This window comes from Agelaius tricolor, unplaced genomic scaffold (genome assembly GCF_023055355.1).
Source record: "Agelaius tricolor isolate 1412-34295 unplaced genomic scaffold, bAgeTri1.0.p SCAF_19, whole genome shotgun sequence".
NCBI classification, from domain to species: Eukaryota; Metazoa; Chordata; class Aves; order Passeriformes; family Icteridae; genus Agelaius; species Agelaius tricolor.
In genome coordinates this window covers 2,475,343-2,493,330 of record NW_027269279.1, presented here as the reverse complement: position 1 = coordinate 2,493,330, position 17,988 = coordinate 2,475,343, and the positions used below count along the sequence as shown (strand labels likewise).

Sequence of the window (17,988 nt, the reverse complement as noted above, 5' to 3'; positions counted from 1 at the left end):
TTCCGCTGGCCTCCTTCAGCCAACGCCATTGCCGTGTCTGCACCTTCGGTCGGGATGGAAATTGATAGTTCTGCCCTGGGAGAGCAGGGCAGGGGCTCAGCATTGTGAGCTCTGCTGGGTCCCTACGAGATTTGAGCTGCTGCGTCTCTGATAGCACCTGAACTCTCCCTTTTAGGCACAGAAATAACCTGCAGTTTATGTTTTAGGAAGGCAGCTGGGCCCCGCTGGTATTGCCACATCCCCTGGCCCTGTCGTGTGTTGCACGGGGTGGCTCAGAGCAGGACAGATGCCGCGGGGTGGGAGATGAAAATGGGCACAACACAGCCTGGTGCCACCGTGATGGGCGGGCAGCAGGGGAAGGGGAGCTGGAGGGAGGGGATGACCCTGCCCTGCTCCTCTCCCACAGTGGTTGGAGCAAGGTGTGAGCAAAATAGGGAGGTTGCTGAAGGGGATGAGAAGTTGTGGCTGGCCCATTCCTGGAAGTGTTCAGAGCTTGATGGGGATTGGAGCAACCTGTTCTAGTGGAAAGTATTCCTGCTTGTGGGAGGGGGCTGGAATGAGGTGAGTGTTTTTCAGGTCCCTTCCACACCATCCTGGGATTCTGTGACATGCATTTTTAGTGCTGGGGAGAGGAAGGGATCAGAGGCTGTGCAGAGGGTTTCCAGCAAGTCCCCCCACTGCCAGGTTTGGGGGCTGGCTGTATTCCCATGCCTGTGTGCTCATTTCATGGCTATCTGGAGGCTGCTGCCCTCACCACAGAGCCAGGTGCTCCCATACCTGCAGCACCTGCTGGGGACAGGGCAGGTAGGGCACAACCCAGGTCATGTTCCTTCCCCTCCTGCCCCATGGAGTATGGGCTCGGTGTCATCCAGGGGAGTGGTATGGCAGGTAGAAACCTCGTGAATGGCTGCAGACAACCCAGTGACAGGCATGGTGTGGTTCACAATGCACTGGCATGGAAGCAAGGATATTGCCTGGGAGAGGCAAGGAGGGGCTGGAGAGGATCAGGGACACCCATGTTGCCCTCACTGCTGGGGCTGTCGTGGTTCTCTTCTTCTGTGCCGGGCTTTGACAGGGTCTCTCTGTCTCTCCACATCTCTCCTTCCCTGCTCCAAATTCCCGGGTGCGTGTACAGAAGTGCTCGAGCTGCCAGCAAGCAGGAGCCACCGTGGGCTGCTGCCAGAAGGGGTGTCCCCACACCTACCACTACGCGTGTGCCATCGACACAGGTGAGCCCGGCCACAGGGATGGGGCTCGGGGTCCTGGGCACTCTGACCCACCTCAGTGTGGGGCCCATTGCTCCAGGGTCAGGGGCTTGTGGCTCACTGGCTTGCCAGCGTGGTGATGCCCACTGTGCCAGCAGCACTGGAAGGTATCACAAGCTTGTCTGGCCTCAGCTGAGCCCTTCACACAATCGCTGTGGCTGGTGGGTGGCTGTGGACTGGGGGCACACTGCATTCCCCCCACTGAGGGGCAGCTGCCTCGCAGTGTAGGCTGTCCCCTGACATCCTTGTCCTCTCCTCGCAGGCTGCTTATTAACTGAGGAGAGCTTCTCTCTGAGATGTCCCAAACATAAGGTAAGCCAGAGCCCCCTGTGCAGCCCCCAATGCTCTGCAGCTCCCTGTGGCAGGAGGACCTGCCTTCAGACCCCAGATTTCTGGGGATGCCCATCCTGGATGCTCAGCTCTGTGTGGGCATCACATCCCTGGGGGTATGGGGTGTGCCAGCCCCTGGGTGCTGCTGGGTCTGGGACACCCCAGCCAGCTCTGAGGGGTCTTATCCCCTTCCCTGAGCACAGACGAGGTGGTGAACGATGGTTGAACCCCTTCTCAAAGCGCTGCGTCCCGGGTGGATGCCCGGTTATTGGCAACGGGGGGTGGGCGGCGATGGGGACAACCCAGGGCCACCCCCCTGCCTCCAATGTGATCCCCGGGCTGACCCCTCCGTTCTCCCCGCAGAGGCAGCCGGTGTAGCGCCCGCGGACACCCGCCCCGCCGCCAGCGAGGGACCGGCAGAGGAGGCAGCGCCTGGAGCAGAGCGGGGCCGGGCCGGGCCGTACCGGGGACCCCCCGAGCCCGTGAGCGCCCCGGGATCCCCCGAGCCCGCTCCGGGCGGGCGGAGCCAGCGCCGGGCTTTCCCTCCCGCCGGGTCCCGGTAAAACCCGGTCTAGATTCGCGGGGGACGGATCGGGATCCCCCACCTGCGATGGCTGCACAGGGGGGCGGGGGGTGTCCGTGTACGAGGGGGGGTCCCGGCGATGTTGTCTTACTGTGGGGCCGCCGGACCCTCCGTGGGTCCCGGCTCTCAATATCACACTGATCTGATCTGAGATGTTGCCTTCAGCAAACCTCATGGTGTCTGTATATAGTTCTGCAAAGAAGAGGATTAAAAAAAAAAAAGACAAAAAAAAGACCAAAAAAAAAAGAGAAAAATGAGAAAAATGAGGAAAAAAAAAGGGCAAACAACGGCCTGCTGTTTGAAACACCACTCTGCTTTTTCTGTTTTGTTCTTCCATCTCCTGTTTGCCCCCACCTACACCCAGGGTGCTGGGGGGGATAAGGGTGGTTGGCCAGGCTGGTGGCACCCACCGGGCTGCCCCGCTCCCAAACCCCAAACCCTGACTCATTGCACCCCCACCCTCCCACTCCATGCGGCGCTGGCACTGCTGGGCTGGGGACACCTGGTCCAGCTATCCAGGACCCCCCAAAACCCACCCTCCTGCCTGTGCTTGGCCTCACCAGCACCCCTCCTGTGGCTCCTCTCGTGGGGGCTCTGCTCCCTGTGCTTGTGCTGAACCCCACAGCTCTGCGTGCTGAACTGGAGGAGGAGGAGGAGGCATTTGCTTCCTCCCTCCACATGGGCCTGGCTCACCCCTCACTGCCCTGGTTTTGCTCAACTCCCTTGACTTTTGCTTCGTGGCCACCTCAGTGGAGCTGGGAGACTGCCCAACACTTTGGTGACCCTTGCCCACGTCCCCAGGCTCCACAGCCCATCTTTGTGTCACCCTGACACAGGTAGCAACCAGCCCAGGGTGAACCCAAGTCCAGATCTCATCCTACAAACAGCCACTGGCTGTCCCCCAACCTCTGCAGCATCCTGCAAAGGGGGGCACACTGCTGGTCCCATCCATGTCCCCACAGAGCCAGCGTCCCATGTCCCCACCACCTCTTGTGTCCCCTCCATCCCACCCACCCCAAGGTTTGCTGGCCACACAATGTCTGTTGTTTCAGCAGCTGCCTCGGACACAGGAGTGAAAAACAAAAAGAGGAGGTGAGAAAAAAAATTTTAAAAAGGGAGAAATAATAATAAAAAAATTAATTTAAAGAAAAAAATAAATCCTGTGTCCTTGGCAGTGTTGCCTGAAATCTGGCTATTTTTAGTGACATCTTGTACATATGACTGTAAAATGGTAAACCGTGTGTATTATATATTGCCTCATTATATAGTGTATATATATGTATACATATACATATATATAATATATATGAAGACTGTAAATGTTAAGACTAGTGTTCTTATTAGTATATTGCTTCACACTGAAGATTGTGTGTAACAAGCTGTTTCTAAAAGATGTTTATTTTCCTTAAGAGTAAAAAAACAGGTCATTGCATTCAGAGCGTCAATAAAGATACAACGATTGTTTTGGAAGTATGTGGCGCCCTGCTCGTGGCCTCTCTTTATCCTTGGGGGGCTGCTGGGGTCCCCCCCAGGCTGTGACAGCCCCTGCCTGCTCCTTTGTCCCCAAGGGTCTCGCTAGAGGGGAAGGGGTGTGGGAACAGGGGGACAGCACCCCTGGGACACAGTGGGGTAAAGAGGGGGGTGTTTGGGGTCCCTCAGCACCCAGTGTCCCCATCCCTGCCACCCCCTCCCGTGCAGCCCTGTGGGGACAAGGTGACCACAGCTATGAGGGACTCCTTGCCCCCCACTTTTGGTGCCAGTCCCCCTCCAATCCAACACACACCAGTATAAATAATCAGCTTTAATTGTCTGTACAAAACTCTGCAACTATGAAAATACCGTTTAAAAAGGGAAAAGGGGAGTGGGGGGAGGCGAGGGGAGGGGTCTATGTACAAGAGGGGGTGAAGCAAGGACACAGGGGCGCCCACCAGCCCCCCAGGAGCCCCGTGCCACCCTGCCAGCCCTTCTCCCAAAGCCTGTCCGTGCTCTGGGGGGGTGGCAGCTCTTAATGGGGGGGGGGATCAGTGCTGGGGAGGAGGGGGTCGGGCGGGGGTCCCCTCTTGCCGACCGTGGGCATGGCTGGGCAGGGGGCACTCCCCGCTGCCAGGGGGCCACACCTGCAGAGGCAAGCCCCAAACCCAGGGGTCCTGCAGCAGGGGGACCCCGGGGTGGGGGGGTGTGCACGGAGGGGCACAGGTGACACGGGGGGATGCGGGTGGCACTGGGGGGGGCCGGGTGGCACCGGGGGTCGCTGCCGCGCGTGCGGTCCCTGCAGTTCTGCGACAGTGTCACTAGAGGGCCCCACGGCCCGTCCCCACGCGGGCCGGGGACACGGACACGGCCCGGGGGGGAGCCCACCCAGGGCACCCCCCGTGCGGCTGCCCCACGCTGCGACCCCCGCCCCGCACCCCCGCACCCGCCAGGCATCACCCGGCCCCTCCCCACCCACCCCTTCACCCCCCAAACCGCTGCCGAACATCCCCCTGCGGGGAAACTGAGGCACGGCCCCCCGCCACCCCCCGCATTCCGCACCCACGGGGGTGGCGGGGGGGCTGGCGGCCCCTTCCCCACCTATCCCGACGTGACGGTGGTGCCGCTGCCCAGCTTGATGATCATCTGCTGGCAGTCGTGCAGCGTGCGGCGGTCGCCCAGCTTGTCCAGCGTGCGGGCGGCCTCGGCCAGCATCCCCACGCGCTGGCCCGGGCCCGCCAGGAAGCTGGGCGGGAGGTAGCAGCAGGCCAGCAGCAGCGCCTCGGCGTGCTCCCGGGCCGTGGGGTGGCTTTCTGGCTCGCCAGCTGCAGGGGACAGAGCCGAGGTCAGCACCCAGGGCGCCCGTGGAAGTCACTGAATAAATCTCGGGGGGATCGCACGGGGATGGGGTTATTCACCCACCCTGGGGCTGGTGCCACCACCAGTGGAGGGGCTCGGAGCTCAGGTGGCCCAGGTCTTGGGGTGCTGCAGGTGGGGTGTCCCACCCGCTGACCCACCATCTGTGGGGCTGGAGTGCTGCAGGTGGGAAAGGGGTGTCCCACCCTATGTCTCACCCCACATCCTATCATCCAGGTTTGCTGTGGGTGCAGAATGGGGTCTCCCACCACTCAATGCCTGTGGGGGCTGCTGGAGGTGTGGATCAGGGTGCCCCACCCCATTTCCCGTCCTCCAAGGTGGTGACAAAGGATTCCCACACCATAACCCATCACCCAGCATGCTGGGGTACTGTGGGTGCACAGCCTTGTGTCGCACCCCTGTCCCACCACATATCCCACACCCTGGGCTGCTGGGGTGCTGCAGGTGAGGAGTGAAGTGTCCCACCCCATGTCCCACCCCGTGTCCCACCCCGTGTCCCACCCCATGCCCACCTGTTTTGCTGCCCTGCACCCCTCTCCTCCTCAGGCTGCGGTCCAGGAGCTGGTGGGTGCGCGTGGGGCTGGCCCGGGCCATCAGCCTGGCAGTGGCTTCGTGCAGGAACACCTGGATTGGGGGGACAGTGAGCACAGCCAGGTGCAGGGCACCAGGGCACCGTGCAGGTGACGGGAGGGGGGCTCACCCGGCGCATGGCGGGGCGCAGGGTCTGTGCCAGGCGCCGCAGGCTGCTCAGGTCCTGCTGGAAGCCGCGGAGCTCCAGGGCGGACGCCTGGTAGAGGCAGCTGCGCTGCTGGCTCGCCCCCATCTGCTGCTGCCACAGGTTGGTGCGGGTGACCAGCAGCAGGTCACAGAGCAGGAGCTGGACCGCCTGCGGGGACAAAGGATCGGGGTGAGCAGGGGGTGGGACAGACAGACGGGGGTGCCGAGGAGGCGGCTGCGGGCAGGCGCTGCTGCGCGGGACCCCCGCCGGGCTGCATGGCAGGGGCATTGCACTCCCAGTCTGACACATGCAATGCAACTACAATGCACCCCCGCGAGGGTCGGGGGCACCTCCCGCCAGGGCTGGGGGCTGGCAGCCGCCTCGTCCCTCCCCAGCCTGGCTCACCTTGTCAATGGTGCCCTTGGAGGGGCTGCCCAGCTCCAGGCTCTCCCGCAGGCAGCTGCTGGCCTTCTCACAGTGGCCCAGGGTGGCCTGGCTCCCATCCTGTTTGCTCAGCAAGGCACGGACAGCTCGGAAAGAGTGCAGGGCAGCACGGGGAAGGGGCTTCCTGCAAGGTGGAGGGGGCACGGTGAGTTCCTTCCTCAAAACACACCAGGTGCTCCAAGTGTGTTCAGCGAGGCCGTGCCAGTCCAAGGGAGAGGGGAGACATGCGATGAGGTGCCACCCCTGTCCCCAATGTCCCCAGCACTCACTCAGAGCTCTGCAGTGCCCGGGGCATGGTCTCCACCAGCGGATAGAGGCGCTCAGCCCCCTCCTCATCTCCCTGCAGCCAGTGGATAACGATGCCGATGAAGGATGCCCACCACTTGGACACGGGGTCAGTGCCTGCAGGGTGGGAGAGACACAGGAGCAGGGTGTTTCCACTGCCATGGCCCCCCACATGAGGTGACCCCAATGGGGGACACCCCAGCCTTACCTGTGACAGCCGCCAAGCCGGAGGTGATGGAGGGTGTGGGGCCAGGTGTGCCACTGACATCCGAGCAGCCATTGAGCAGCTGGAGGTACTCGAGGGCATCGGAGAAGCGCCTGTGGAAAGGGGCTGTGAGGGGGCTGGCCCCACGGCAGGCAGGGGGAGAAGGTGCCCATGCCAGCACTCACCCCTCTCCCTGGGCAGTGGGACGGCCGGGCTCAGGCATGGCCACGCAGCACAGCGCCTTCTCCAGGAGGTGCTCACGGAAGAGCTGGGTCACCTGGGCCAGCGGGTCCACTGGGGCACAGAGATGGGGTCAGCAGGCACACCACACCCCAAAACAGGGGGTGTGGGGGGGTTTGGGAGCTTGGGGTCACCTGGGTTGCCAGCGGAGCTGTAGATGGTTTCCCTGGGGACACCCTTGACCGCCCAGTCCCCGTCAACAAAGAAGCGGTGGCCCAAGGGGTGGCAGAGCCACTGCATGGCAGGGGGCACAGCCCCACCATGGGACAGGGCCACACGCCGGGCGCTGCAGAGGAAGGGACGCTGCAGGGAGAGCAGGGGGTCAGGAAGGACCTGAGATTCCAATCCCAGGGGACACAGGGGACACCCCAGTGCCCCACACTCACCGCCAGGAAGTGGAAGCAGCGGTGCAGGCTGGCCTTGATCCGCAGGGCAGCCGCCACGTAGATCTCGGCCAGCGCTGCCACGGAGATGGCGTCACCGGCGCACTCAGCCAGGTTGACAGCGCTCAGTGCCAGGTTGATGGCCAGCAGGTGTCCCCCAGCCTGCTTCCCTATAAGAATGGGGACAGGAGGCTCAGCCATGGTGTCAGGGGGTTGTGGGGACATGCACAGGGGTCCCATCCCTCAGCCCCACAGTGCGGGGCCGTACCGGCGAGGTGCAGCTGGTGCAGGCGGTGATAAGCCATGGCAGCATCGTGGGCGCTCTGGCGGACGTGGGCAGGGGGCGGGGGGTCCGGGCGCAGCCCCCCGGCGCGGGCAGCCAGCCAGCGACCCACCCAGAGGCGCTGGAGCAGGTGGCGCAGGAGGGTCCAGAGCAGGCTGCAGGCCAGGTCCCCGTGGGACGCCGGCAGCGGCCGCCCCAGCGCCCCGAGCGCCGTGCGCAGGTGCTGGGCCCCCTGCGCGAAGTCTCCCTGCGCCCGAGAGACACGGTCAGTGTGGGCAGGAGGAGGGACGGGGCAGGGGGGAAAGGGGACATGGGGCTCAGGGGGACATACCCGGTCGAGGTCGAGGTCGGCCTGCCGGCGGTGCCGCCAGAAGAGGATGGAGGGCTCGGAGTGGGGGCGAGTGACGGGCTCCCCGCAGACGAAGAGCCGCACCACCGCGCCCAGCACCAGCGCCGCGTTCAGGGCCCAGAAGGCCAGGGTGGGCCACAGCCACTGCGTCCACCCCCATGGGTCCTCTGTGCAGGGATGGGGTCAGCAACACCCCACCAATGCCACCCTGTGCCCACCCCAGGGTCTCCATGCAGTGGCCTTCATCCCACGTCCACCAAAGAGCCTCCACCCAGTTGTGTCCACCCCAACAGATTCCACCCCGACGGTCTCTGCCTCACACACACCCCAGGATATCCATTCTGGTGGCCTTCACCCTGTGCCTATCCCAGCAACATCCACCCAATGGCCTCTGCCCCATGTCCATCCCAATCATCTCCCATCTCAGACCTACCCCAAGACCCCCATCCTGATGGCCTTCACCTCCTGTCCACCATGACCACCTCCACTGTGATGGTCACACTCTGATGCCCCCCATCCCAGCAGTCTTCACCTCATGCCAACCCCAACAGCCTTGAGCCAGGTAGCTCCTACCATACACCGACCCCAACATCCTGCCCCGTGATATCTTCACCTCAACAGCCTCTAGCCCTTGCCCACCCTGACAGCCTCCATCCCACACCCATCCCAACAACCTCCATCCCAATGTCCCCCACCCCGGACCAGAGCTTACCCAGAGTGCCAGACTGAGCCATGATGCTCCTGCCGGGACCAGCGGTGTCCTGGCTCCCCAAGGGGGCTGGGGAGGCAGAACCCCGGAGGAGGGAGGCCAGGGGGTTGAAGGAGAGGCAAAGGAAGACGAAGGCGCAGAGGGCCATGCGGGAGCGGTCCAGCATTCCCTGGCTGCTGGGTGAGGGTGGTGGGTGCTCCTGCTTCACCTGCACGGGCAGAGTTGCTGTGAGCCTGGCACATGGGCATGGATGTGGGGTGGTGGGCACAGGCATGGGATATAGGGCATGGGATATAGGGCATGGGGTATAGGGTACAGCATCCAGAGCATGGGGTATACGGCATGGAATATAGGGTGTGGTGATGGGGGATAGGCATGGGATATAGGCAATGGGATATAGGCAATGGGATATAGGGCATGGGATATAAGGCAGGGTGATGAGGCACAGGCCGGAGTACAGGGGCATGGATTTCAGGGTATAGGCATGGGGCACAGAGCACATTTTAAGGTAGAACAAAACTGCCTCCACACCCAGCCCCAAATCATGTGAGGAGCAGCCTCAGAGAACAAGACCAGGGCTCTCAGCTCTTTCCCCATCTGGTACACTTTGCCCTTGGCACCTCCTACATGAAGCAGCAGATCCCCTGCCCCACTCAGGGCAGGGAGATCCCCCCAGCCCTCCCTCACCTTGCCATGGGCACAGAGGGGGCTCTCAGGCTCTGAGTCGCTGCTGCTGTTGCTGCTGCCACCACTGAGTGACAGTGGGCTGCTGTGGGATGGTGAGCCCACGTCTGAGGGTGGCGGTGTCAGCATCTCCATCACCTCCGCCTTCACCACCTCCATGGGGGCCTCTGCCTTGGCTCCCTGGCTGCAGTGGGTCCCCAGGTCCTTCACAGGCTCTGCAAGAAGCAGAGTAAGCTGATGGCTGCCTGGGGGCATGGAGCTGAGCCCGCCACCCCAAGAGCTGCCCTTCCACTCACGGTTCTTCTGCATAGCCATCTTCAGGGCAAGGTTCTCCTGCTTCAGCTTCTGGTTGCTCTGCTGCAGGAAGCGGATGTACTCGATAGCCTTCCTCAGGATTGCCGACTTGTTGAGCTGCCAGTGGGCCGGGACGGTTCAACCCAAATTCCAGGCAAACCCCCCCCATTACTCAGCCCTGCCCCACCAACCCCTGCTCCCACCTTGGCCTCGGTGCCCACCACCAGGTCCTTGAGCTCCACGATCTTGTCGTTGATGGAGGAGCGGTAGCGCTTCTCGATGGCGTTGTGGGCCGTGCGCTTCTCGCCGCGGCTCTGCAGCAGCGCCGGCTTCCCGCTGGGTGCCAGCCGGTTGATGGGCAGCTTCTCTGCGTCCACCACCAGCGGCACCGTGGCCAGGATGGTCCCTCCGCTCACCAGCGCCTGCAGGTGCAGGATGGGGTCAGGGATGGTCCTGAAGCTTCTCCCCACCTCACAGTGCCCCGATGGTGGCACCTACCGGCACCTGGAGCGGGGTGGCCGAGCCGCTGGCACTGGTGGCCAGGGAGGCAATGGTGGAAGTCTTGGCGCTGCTGGCGTCTGTCTTGACGGCCGTCAGCAGCAGGGAGTCAGCCTTGATGAAGTGGGGCTGCAGGAGAACCTGAGGGGCACTGGGGGTCAGCGGGGCTCTGGGGGTCACCGGGACCCCCCAGCCCTGGCCCTGGGCTTACCGGCACTGACTGGATCTGCGGTGACACAGACTGGGTGCTGGGGGCGGCGGGGGCCAGGAGCTGCTGGGGTGCCACGTTCTGCACGGGGCCGGGCAGTGTCACGGGCTGGCTGGGTTGTGGGGCGGGCAGAGGGCTTGGCAGGGTCTGCCCCGCAGTCCCAGGCTGCACAGCTGGGCATGGAGCAGAGGACAGCGTTAAGAGAGCCCCTGGCACCAACCCCATCCTGCAGGGACACATCCCCCCTCCAGCAACACCTTCACCCTGGGAGCCCCGATCCCTCCCTGCACCCCCAAATGCTCACCTGAGAAGCTGTGCTGGTTCTGGTAGCCCACCAAGGGCTGGGGAGTGAAGGAGCTGGGGGATGCAGGGACGAAGCTGGGGGCCAGCATGACGCCGGGCTGGGGCTGGGGCTGGGGCTGGGGCTGGCTGCTGGGCACCACCGACGGCTCCTCCTTGACCCCCAGGGACGGCGCCGGCAGCAGCGGGGCCGGGGGCGGTGGGGTGAAGGTGGCCATGCCGGGGGGCCCCGCGTAGGCGCTGCCGGTGGGGGCGGCGGGGGGCGGCTTGCTGGGACCCAGGAAGGTGTTGAGGGTGCCCGGCGTGGAGGGAAGCCCCGGGGGCACGGCGCTGTCCGGGGCACTGAACGGTGAGTCGAACAAGCCCGAGAAGTCATTGTCCGGCGTGTTGATCAGCTGCAGCATGTCTGTAAAACACACCCCCCGCGCCGTCAGCTGCTGCCCCGCACCTCCCAAGGCGGGCATGGGCTGGTCCTGTCCTGCCCTCCCTGCAGTCTAGCATTTAGGGGGCAGATCCCCATAATCCAGAGGCAAAATTCCCTGAGAGCTCATGAATCTGCTGTGCCCTGCTCCTCTCAGCTTCCACCCACCCCACTGGGGAAACTGAGGCACGGTGTCAGGGCTTGGCCAACAGCAGTCAGCGTTTTTCAGCCTGGTCTGGGAGTGGCAGGGCACATCTCAGCGTGTCTCTGATATTGAGGGGGGCTTGTGCCAGCTCATTAATTCATTTATTCTGTCCTGGGAACCCCGAGAATGCCCAAATCAGCCCCGGTATCAGGGGAGGGGGTGCTCAGGCTGGGACACCGGGGTGGCACCCCCGGGATGTGCCAGACCCCAGTGCCCAGGTGTGTTTGATCACAACAGCCCTCAGGAGGGCAGCTGGGCAAGCACAGGGCTAGAACAGCCCGGGCGGGGGTCTGTGCCATCAATGGCACCTCGGGGTCTCTGTGACACCTCCGCTGAGGTGTCCTGGGATGCTCCCACCATGTCCCCATCCCGGTACTCCCGGCACACCCCAGCGGGGGCACACAGACCCCGGCACACCCCACACTCCGGTACCCCCAGGCTCACCCCCCTGCACGCACAGACCCCGGGATTCCCCCAGGGCACCCCCCACGCTCACACCCCCGGGATGTCCCCACCGAGCCTCAGAGCCCCCGGACACAGCCCTCCCCATGGGGTGCAGCCTCCGAGAGGAACCACGGCGGTGACGCCGCCAGACGAGGAGGAGGAGGAGGAGGAGGCTGGAGAGGCGGGGGTACCTTCAAAGGTGCACTCCATGGAGGTGGGAGCGGAGGGGTCCCCGGGAGGAGGTTGCAGCCCCCGCTCAGCCCCGTGCCCGGCAGCCAAGAGGCCCCGGGATATTTTAAAGCCATGTTCTCGCCTCCTCCCCGGCGCCCTCCCCGCGCTGCCCGCGCCAGGGCTGGAGCGCGGCCGGGGATGGGGTGATGCGACTCCGCCAATCGCCGCCTGCGCGCCCGCCGGCCGCCCCCGGACAGCCCCCGGCGCCCAAGGTGAGCCCGGCACCGCCGGGTTACTCGCGGGCACTCGCCGCCGCCCGCCCGCGGTTACTCGGGGTCACCCCCTGGGTTACCCCCTCTGCCCCCAGCCCGGTGTGACCCCCCCGCTCTCATTGCCCAGGGGTCACCCCGCAGTGATCGGGGTCCGCACACAGCACTGGCACACCCCAAAAACCATCCGGCCCTCGGCATCCTGCCCTGTGCGGGTGGGTGTCCTTCCGGGGGGCTCCCAGACCCCCACTTCCACTCAGAGACCCACAACCCCCCCCCCCCCCCAAGGCTCTCTCGTGGTCCAGAGCAAAGTCTGGGGTTGCAGAGAGGGGGTGCTCCCTCCTGTCCCCCCCACCCCCCTGCTTCCTGGGCACGGCTGTCCCACCCTCCTGGCACCTTCCAGGTGTTTCTATCCTGTGGCACCTGCAGCCACCCACGCCATCAGCAGGACAATGGGCACCCACCAGGGCCACCGTGGGAACCTGTGGGGCAGACCCACTCGTCTGTGGGTCCTGGCAGGTCCCAGCAGGCTCAGGGCACCCACATCCGTGGGCACACATCCCACATCACCCTGGGGTTGGTACAGGGATGAGGGACAAGCCGTGGCCAGCTGGGGACCGGTGACAAACCCACTTTGGGGAACTGTGGGGTGCGAGGTGGCCCGGCTGGCTGTGATACAAAGGCGCGTGGCAAAACCCCACAGTGGGAAAACCTCATCCCATACGGCAGCGCTCAGCCCTGGCACAGCTCCTGCTTCCCTGCCCACGCCAAAACCTCGCCAAGAAAAGCAGGTGGCACCTGGATCTGCTTTGATCCGCCCCGACTGCCACTGCGATCAACCTGCAGATCTGGGATGCCACCTCCACCCCAGGTCACGGAGGAGAGACCACCACAGACCACCCAGTGGGGCAGGACCCAGTGGGGCAGGTGCTGGAAGTCCCATGCCCGCCTTGCTGCTGTTCCACCGGCTCTGCTGGAACCGCTGTGGATCCACAGAGCTGGTAGAGCACGTGGCAAGGCGGGCGCGGGGCTTGCCAGGAGGTGGGAGCCCCAGTTTTTTGGGATCCCAAATTTTTTGCTAAAGCCTTGGAAACACTGAACTCAGCACACGTGGTGCTATGATGGTGGAAAGTGGGTCCCCTTGAGGAATGCGTCCCTTTGGGAAGTGGGTTCCCTCCGGGAATGAGTTCCCTGGGTTCATGCCCATCTCACGGAGCCCAGAGCGGCGGGGAGGTGTGCGGTGGCGGTGCCAGCCCCGGGGCTGTGGCAGAGCCGCCCCATCCCAGCTCCCGCCGGTTGGATGGGTTGGTTGGGAGAGCCCAGGAGTCCTGAAGGGAACGACCGAGAGTAACCCCGCCGGTTACGTCACGGAGGGGGCGGGGCCACCGGCGGCACGATGCTGTGACCGGGAACGGGGGGGGGGAACGTCGGGGCTGTCCCGGTAGCGGCACCTCCAGCGCGGGGGTCCCGGGGTCCCGCGTTCCCCCACGCCGAGCCCCCCGCTCCGGAGCGGCCCCCGGTAACGGGGCCAGAGCGGTTCTGCACCGACTCCGCGCTCCAGCAGCTCGGTGTCCCCCTCCCCACGCCGGGCCCGGCACCGAGCCCGCTCCGCCGGCCGTGCACGGAGACCTGGTTGTGCACTGATCCCGCTGTCCCAGTCAAACGCCGGTACCAAGTTCCCTGACCGTGCACCGAGCCCGGACTCCCCGGGCACGGCCATGCACGGAGCGCGCCCGCCCATTCACCGAGCCCCGGTTACACCCCCAGCCCGGTACCGGGCACGCACCGAGCCCCGGCCATGCCTCCAACTCGGTCCTGACCTTGCACCGAGCCTGGTTACACCCCCAGCCCGGTGCCGGCTGGGCCCCAAGCCCCGCTCATCCCCCCAGCCATGTCCCGACCATGCTCCCAGAGCCGGTACCGCACCGTGCCCAGCCCCCGGCCGTGCACCGAGCTTGGCTTTCCCCCAGCCCGGTCCCGGTCATGCACCGAGCCCCAGGACTGCACCGGGCCCGGAGCCCCGCCGTGCACCGAGCCCCGGTTTTACCCCAGCCCGGTCGCGGTCATGCCCCGAGCCCCGGCCCCGCCGGGCCCCGTCCCCGCCGCTCCGCACCGTCGATGTCGCTGAGCAGGGCCGTGTCGATGTCGCTGGCCCCGGAGAGGCCGAGGGACGGTGCCAGCCCCTCCAGGGCCGCGTCGTCGAAGGCGAGAGCGCTCATCCCGGCGGCTCCGGTGGCTCTCGGTGGCTCCGCTGGCTCCGGTGGCTCCGGCGGCTCGGGCGGCTCTAGGGGTGGCGGGGCCGCCCGCCCGCCATGGCCGCGCTGGCCCGGGCACAGCACCACGGGGACGAGCCGCCAAGTTGGCTCCCGCGAACCGTGCCCGGAGCTGCCACCGGGCGGGGAGGGCGGGGGGGGTTGGATGGAGGCGGGGCCGCCGCCGCGTCCCGCCCCGCTCCGCCTCTCCGCGCCGCCCGCCGCACCGGGACCCCCGGCGGCACCGAGCGGGGACCCTCGGGGACACCGGGCACGGACCCCGCGGCACCGGGCTGGGTGCTGGTGTACCGGGAGCTGGGCTGGGAGAAGCGCAGGATGCAACCCCTGAGCAGGACACGGTCCTCAGGGAATGTCACTGACCCCAGGGGATGTCACCAAGCCCTGGGGATGTCACCGACCCCTGGGGATGTCACTGACCCCAGGGAATGGGCACCGAGCCCTAGGAACAGACACTGAGCCCGGGAAAATCATCGATCCCTGGGACTGTCAGTGAGCCCTGGGGACGTCATTCACTCCTGGGGACAGGGAGCCACCCCTGGGGACAGGCACCAAACCCTAAGGACAGGCACCAAACCCCTGGGCTGGGCTCTAAACACCTGGGCTGGGCCCGGAGCCCCCTCAGTCCCAGCCGGGGCGTGCAGGGAGCAGGTTGGGGAGCCCATGTGGGCAGGTGGTGGCGGTGGCTGCAGAAGCCTCTGCACGTCGGGTGCCACGTGCCAGGGCGAGGTTGGGCCACTGAACCAACCCTTCAAGGGCCCTGGGCCTTCCCTGTGCCAGCTCCAGGGCTCAGAGCATGTCCCACCTGTGCTGCCCACCCATGGCATGGCCCAGGGTGGGAGAAGCTGTCACCCCCTGGTTAGGGACACATCAGTGCTGCCCTGTGAGCCTCAGCTGAGCCCATGCACCCTCCTGGGGGCCATCAATTGTGGGATCCAGGAAAAATGCTGGTGCCATTGGGATCAGGGCTGTGGCTGCTGCCCAAGCGTGGTAGGTCTCAGCGTGGGAGTCTCGTGCCAGGAAAATGCCATGCCCTGTGCCCTGCAGAGCTCCATGGTCTGTCCTGCTGCTGGGATTCATTTAGGAATAGAAAATGTGCTGCAACATCAGCTCTCTGGAAGTTTGCCTCCTCTTCTTCTGTGCCACCAAACACAATCTGAGGCTTCCTAGGAATTCATTAAACCTGGCTGCACCTTAGAAACTTCCCTTCAGCCTCACTGGCTCCCAGTTGGTGGCACAGCAGGCACCCCTCTGCAATACAGGGACCCCCTGTGTGGCACGGAGCAGCCCAGGGCACCACACCGAGCTGGGCAGCAGAGCTGGAGCTGCACAGCCCTGCTTGTCCCCTCTGCACCCTCACCCCACTCCAGCCTCCTCAATCTGGGGACACTGACCTGTGCCCGAGCTGGGGACGAGCCCAGGGAATCCTGGCTCAGCTCAGTGCCAGCAGCTGGGGCAGCATCAGCCCTCGGACATCCCTGACCGGAGCAGACACCACTGGGGGAGCAGCGACCACATGATCGGGAGAGCCGTGACCTGCGCAGGGAGCCTTGTGCTTCTTCCCTCCTTGTCCTTCCCCCCTTGTCCTTCCCTCCTTGTGCTTCCCACCTTGTTCTTCCCACCTTGTGCTTCACCCCTTGTGTTTCCCACCTTGTGCTTCCCCTCTTCTGCTTCCTCCCCTTGTGCTTCCCCTCTTCTGCTTCCCCCCTTGTGCTTCCCCTCCTTGTTTCCCCCCTTGTGCTTCCCCCCGTTTTTATTGGGGTCACTGTGGAGAAGCCAGGCTCCGTGGTGGTGGCGTTTCCCTCTCCTCGGTGCAGTCCCTGTGCTGTGGGAGGACAGGGCAGGTTTCCAGGGCTGGGGAGATGGATGTGCCGTGGCCCCCGTGGATTTAGAGCAGCCTTGTGCAAGCATGGGGGTCACAGACCTTTAATAACCCAAGCAAAATCCGGGGCACAGCCTTCCCTGAGGGATGCAGAGGGACAAACCCACACAAACGCAGAAAGGGGGAAATAACACACCTAAACACAGCTTAACTTTTGCACAAGCTACGTGCAATGCTGTTTTTTTGCCAGGCCCCATCCCCGATCCCATCCAGAGGGTCCGAGGACGCCGGGAGCCCACCGGTGATGCTGTTCCTGCCCCTGGGTTCCCCCAGCGAGGCTCAGCATCCTCCGCGCACCGGGGAAGGAGCGGGCGGCTCCAGGGCCGGCTTTGGGGCCGATGGATTCCACGCGGGGTGGGGCTCCCGGGGGTGCTCTGGGTTGCGGAGCAGGGAAAACCCCGCCCGTAGGACCAGGGCCACGCAGCCAATAGGCAGAGCGATGTGAGTGGAGTGATTCTGCATCACGGGCCCGCGATTACATCATGTCAGTCCTGCGGGGATGGCGGACGGGCCACGTGGTCGCTCCGGAGTCGCTGAGACGTTTTCCTGAGCTCAGGCTGGGAGGAAACCGCAGGATGAGAAAGAAAACAAACCGGCCCCGGCATGGTTGGGCTCTGGCCACCGGGGCTACCGAGCCGGCCGGGCAGGCTGGTGCGGCTCCCGCGGGCATGGGGAGCAGCATCTCCCCGAGCGGCTCCGGGCGTGCTGAGCCCGAACGCGGCAGCTCCAGAACGGAGCATCCCCGTCCTGCTGCCCCTCGCTCGGCCAGCTGGGCTCTCCCAGAGCGAGCCCCCGGCTGTTTCCCACCTGCCAGCACAGCTCAGCGTGCCATGCTCCGTGCCCAGCCTCTGGCATCCTGCCTGCCCCGGGGTTTGTTTTGCTCCGGCAGAACGCGGCGTTAATCATTAATTTGTGTCGCAAACCGATTCAAAAGCCTCTTCTCTCCTTCACTGCGTGTAACTCGGCTTTGCCAGCTGTCCCTTCCTGAGTACTGCAGATTGGGGAGGAACAGCCAGCTTTGGTGGCACTCCAGTGCAGCCCCCACTCCAGGTTTATTTACCCTCGGGTTAAATGGGGAAAGGTAAATGACCTGTGGTCATTTCCTATTTGCACTGGCATCCAAACCTGCTGCCCAATGCCAGACAGCAGTGGCACTCAGCTTGCCCCAGGCTCTGCCCACGCGGGGCTCGGTGCCACGCTCTGTGCCCGGCTGGCAGCCCACGGTGGAGGGCAATGTGTGATGTGTGGAAGCCCCCAGCCCATGGTGGGAGTTTGCATGGTCACTGTGGGAGCAGGCTGGGAGAAGAGAATCCTATCAGGGTCCACAAACCTGGGCGCAGTTCGGGGAGTTGGATCACCAGAGGCTGGAGGGGCCACACATGGGAAAAGCAAGTCCCTGTGTGCTTGTGCTGCTCTTAAACTCTTCCCTTTGCACCCACTCTGGCCCCTGTTGGAGGCACAATTTGGGGGTTTTGAGGGGATCTTTCCTTCATGAGTGTAACTGTGGGGCTGAAGAGGACAATGTAGTGAAGTCCCTGGAAGGAGCAGCCCCCGCTCCCAAGTCCCCACTCCCACGGCCCCTGCTCCCAAATCCCCCACTCCCACGGCCCCTGCTCCCAAATCCCCCACTCCCACGGCCCTCATTCCCACAGCCCCTCCTGCACAGTGCTGGACATTTCTGACCCGGTGCTTTTTGTGTGA

At 64.5% G+C, this 17,988-nt stretch overlaps 2 protein-coding genes across 8 annotated transcripts in view; one reads left to right on the top strand and one right to left on the bottom strand.

Annotated features, from left to right (window-relative positions):
* The window catches only part of RAI1 (retinoic acid induced 1), a 74,463-nt gene extending 70,812 nt beyond the window's left edge, over window positions 1–3,651 (top strand). For all 6 annotated transcript variants that reach the window (XM_071443838.1, XM_071443839.1, XM_071443842.1 and 3 more), the window contains 3 exons: window positions 1,136–1,229; window positions 1,528–1,577; window positions 1,959–3,651. In XM_071443838.1, coding sequence (XP_071299939.1) covers window positions 1,136–1,229; window positions 1,528–1,577; window positions 1,959–1,973 — 159 coding nt within the window. In that variant the 3' untranslated portion in view covers window positions 1,974–3,651. The remainder of the gene's footprint in view (window positions 1–1,135; window positions 1,230–1,527; window positions 1,578–1,958) is intronic.
* A 313-nt stretch (window positions 3,652–3,964) lies between these two features.
* On the bottom strand, window positions 3,965–14,554 carry SREBF1 (sterol regulatory element binding transcription factor 1). 2 transcript variants are annotated; one of them, XM_071443845.1, is made up of 19 exons: window positions 14,249–14,554; window positions 10,630–11,031; window positions 10,329–10,498; window positions 10,118–10,258; window positions 9,823–10,041; window positions 9,622–9,736; window positions 9,329–9,540; window positions 8,645–8,849; window positions 7,915–8,099; window positions 7,569–7,830; window positions 7,304–7,470; window positions 7,052–7,220; window positions 6,863–6,971; window positions 6,681–6,790; window positions 6,457–6,589; window positions 6,149–6,311; window positions 5,726–5,911; window positions 5,538–5,649; window positions 3,965–4,973 (listed from the first exon to the last, which is right to left on the bottom strand). In XM_071443845.1, exons 1-19 carry the CDS (start codon window positions 14,352–14,354, stop codon window positions 4,750–4,752), a joined length of 3,390 nt encoding a protein of 1,129 aa, XP_071299946.1. In that variant the 5' UTR covers window positions 14,355–14,554; the 3' UTR covers window positions 3,965–4,749. The 2 variants fall into 2 exon arrangements, with proteins under 2 accessions (XP_071299946.1, XP_071299947.1); XM_071443846.1 differs by lacking the exon at window positions 14,249–14,554 and adding an exon at window positions 11,887–12,188.
* Window positions 14,555–17,988: the final 3,434 nt, after the last annotated feature.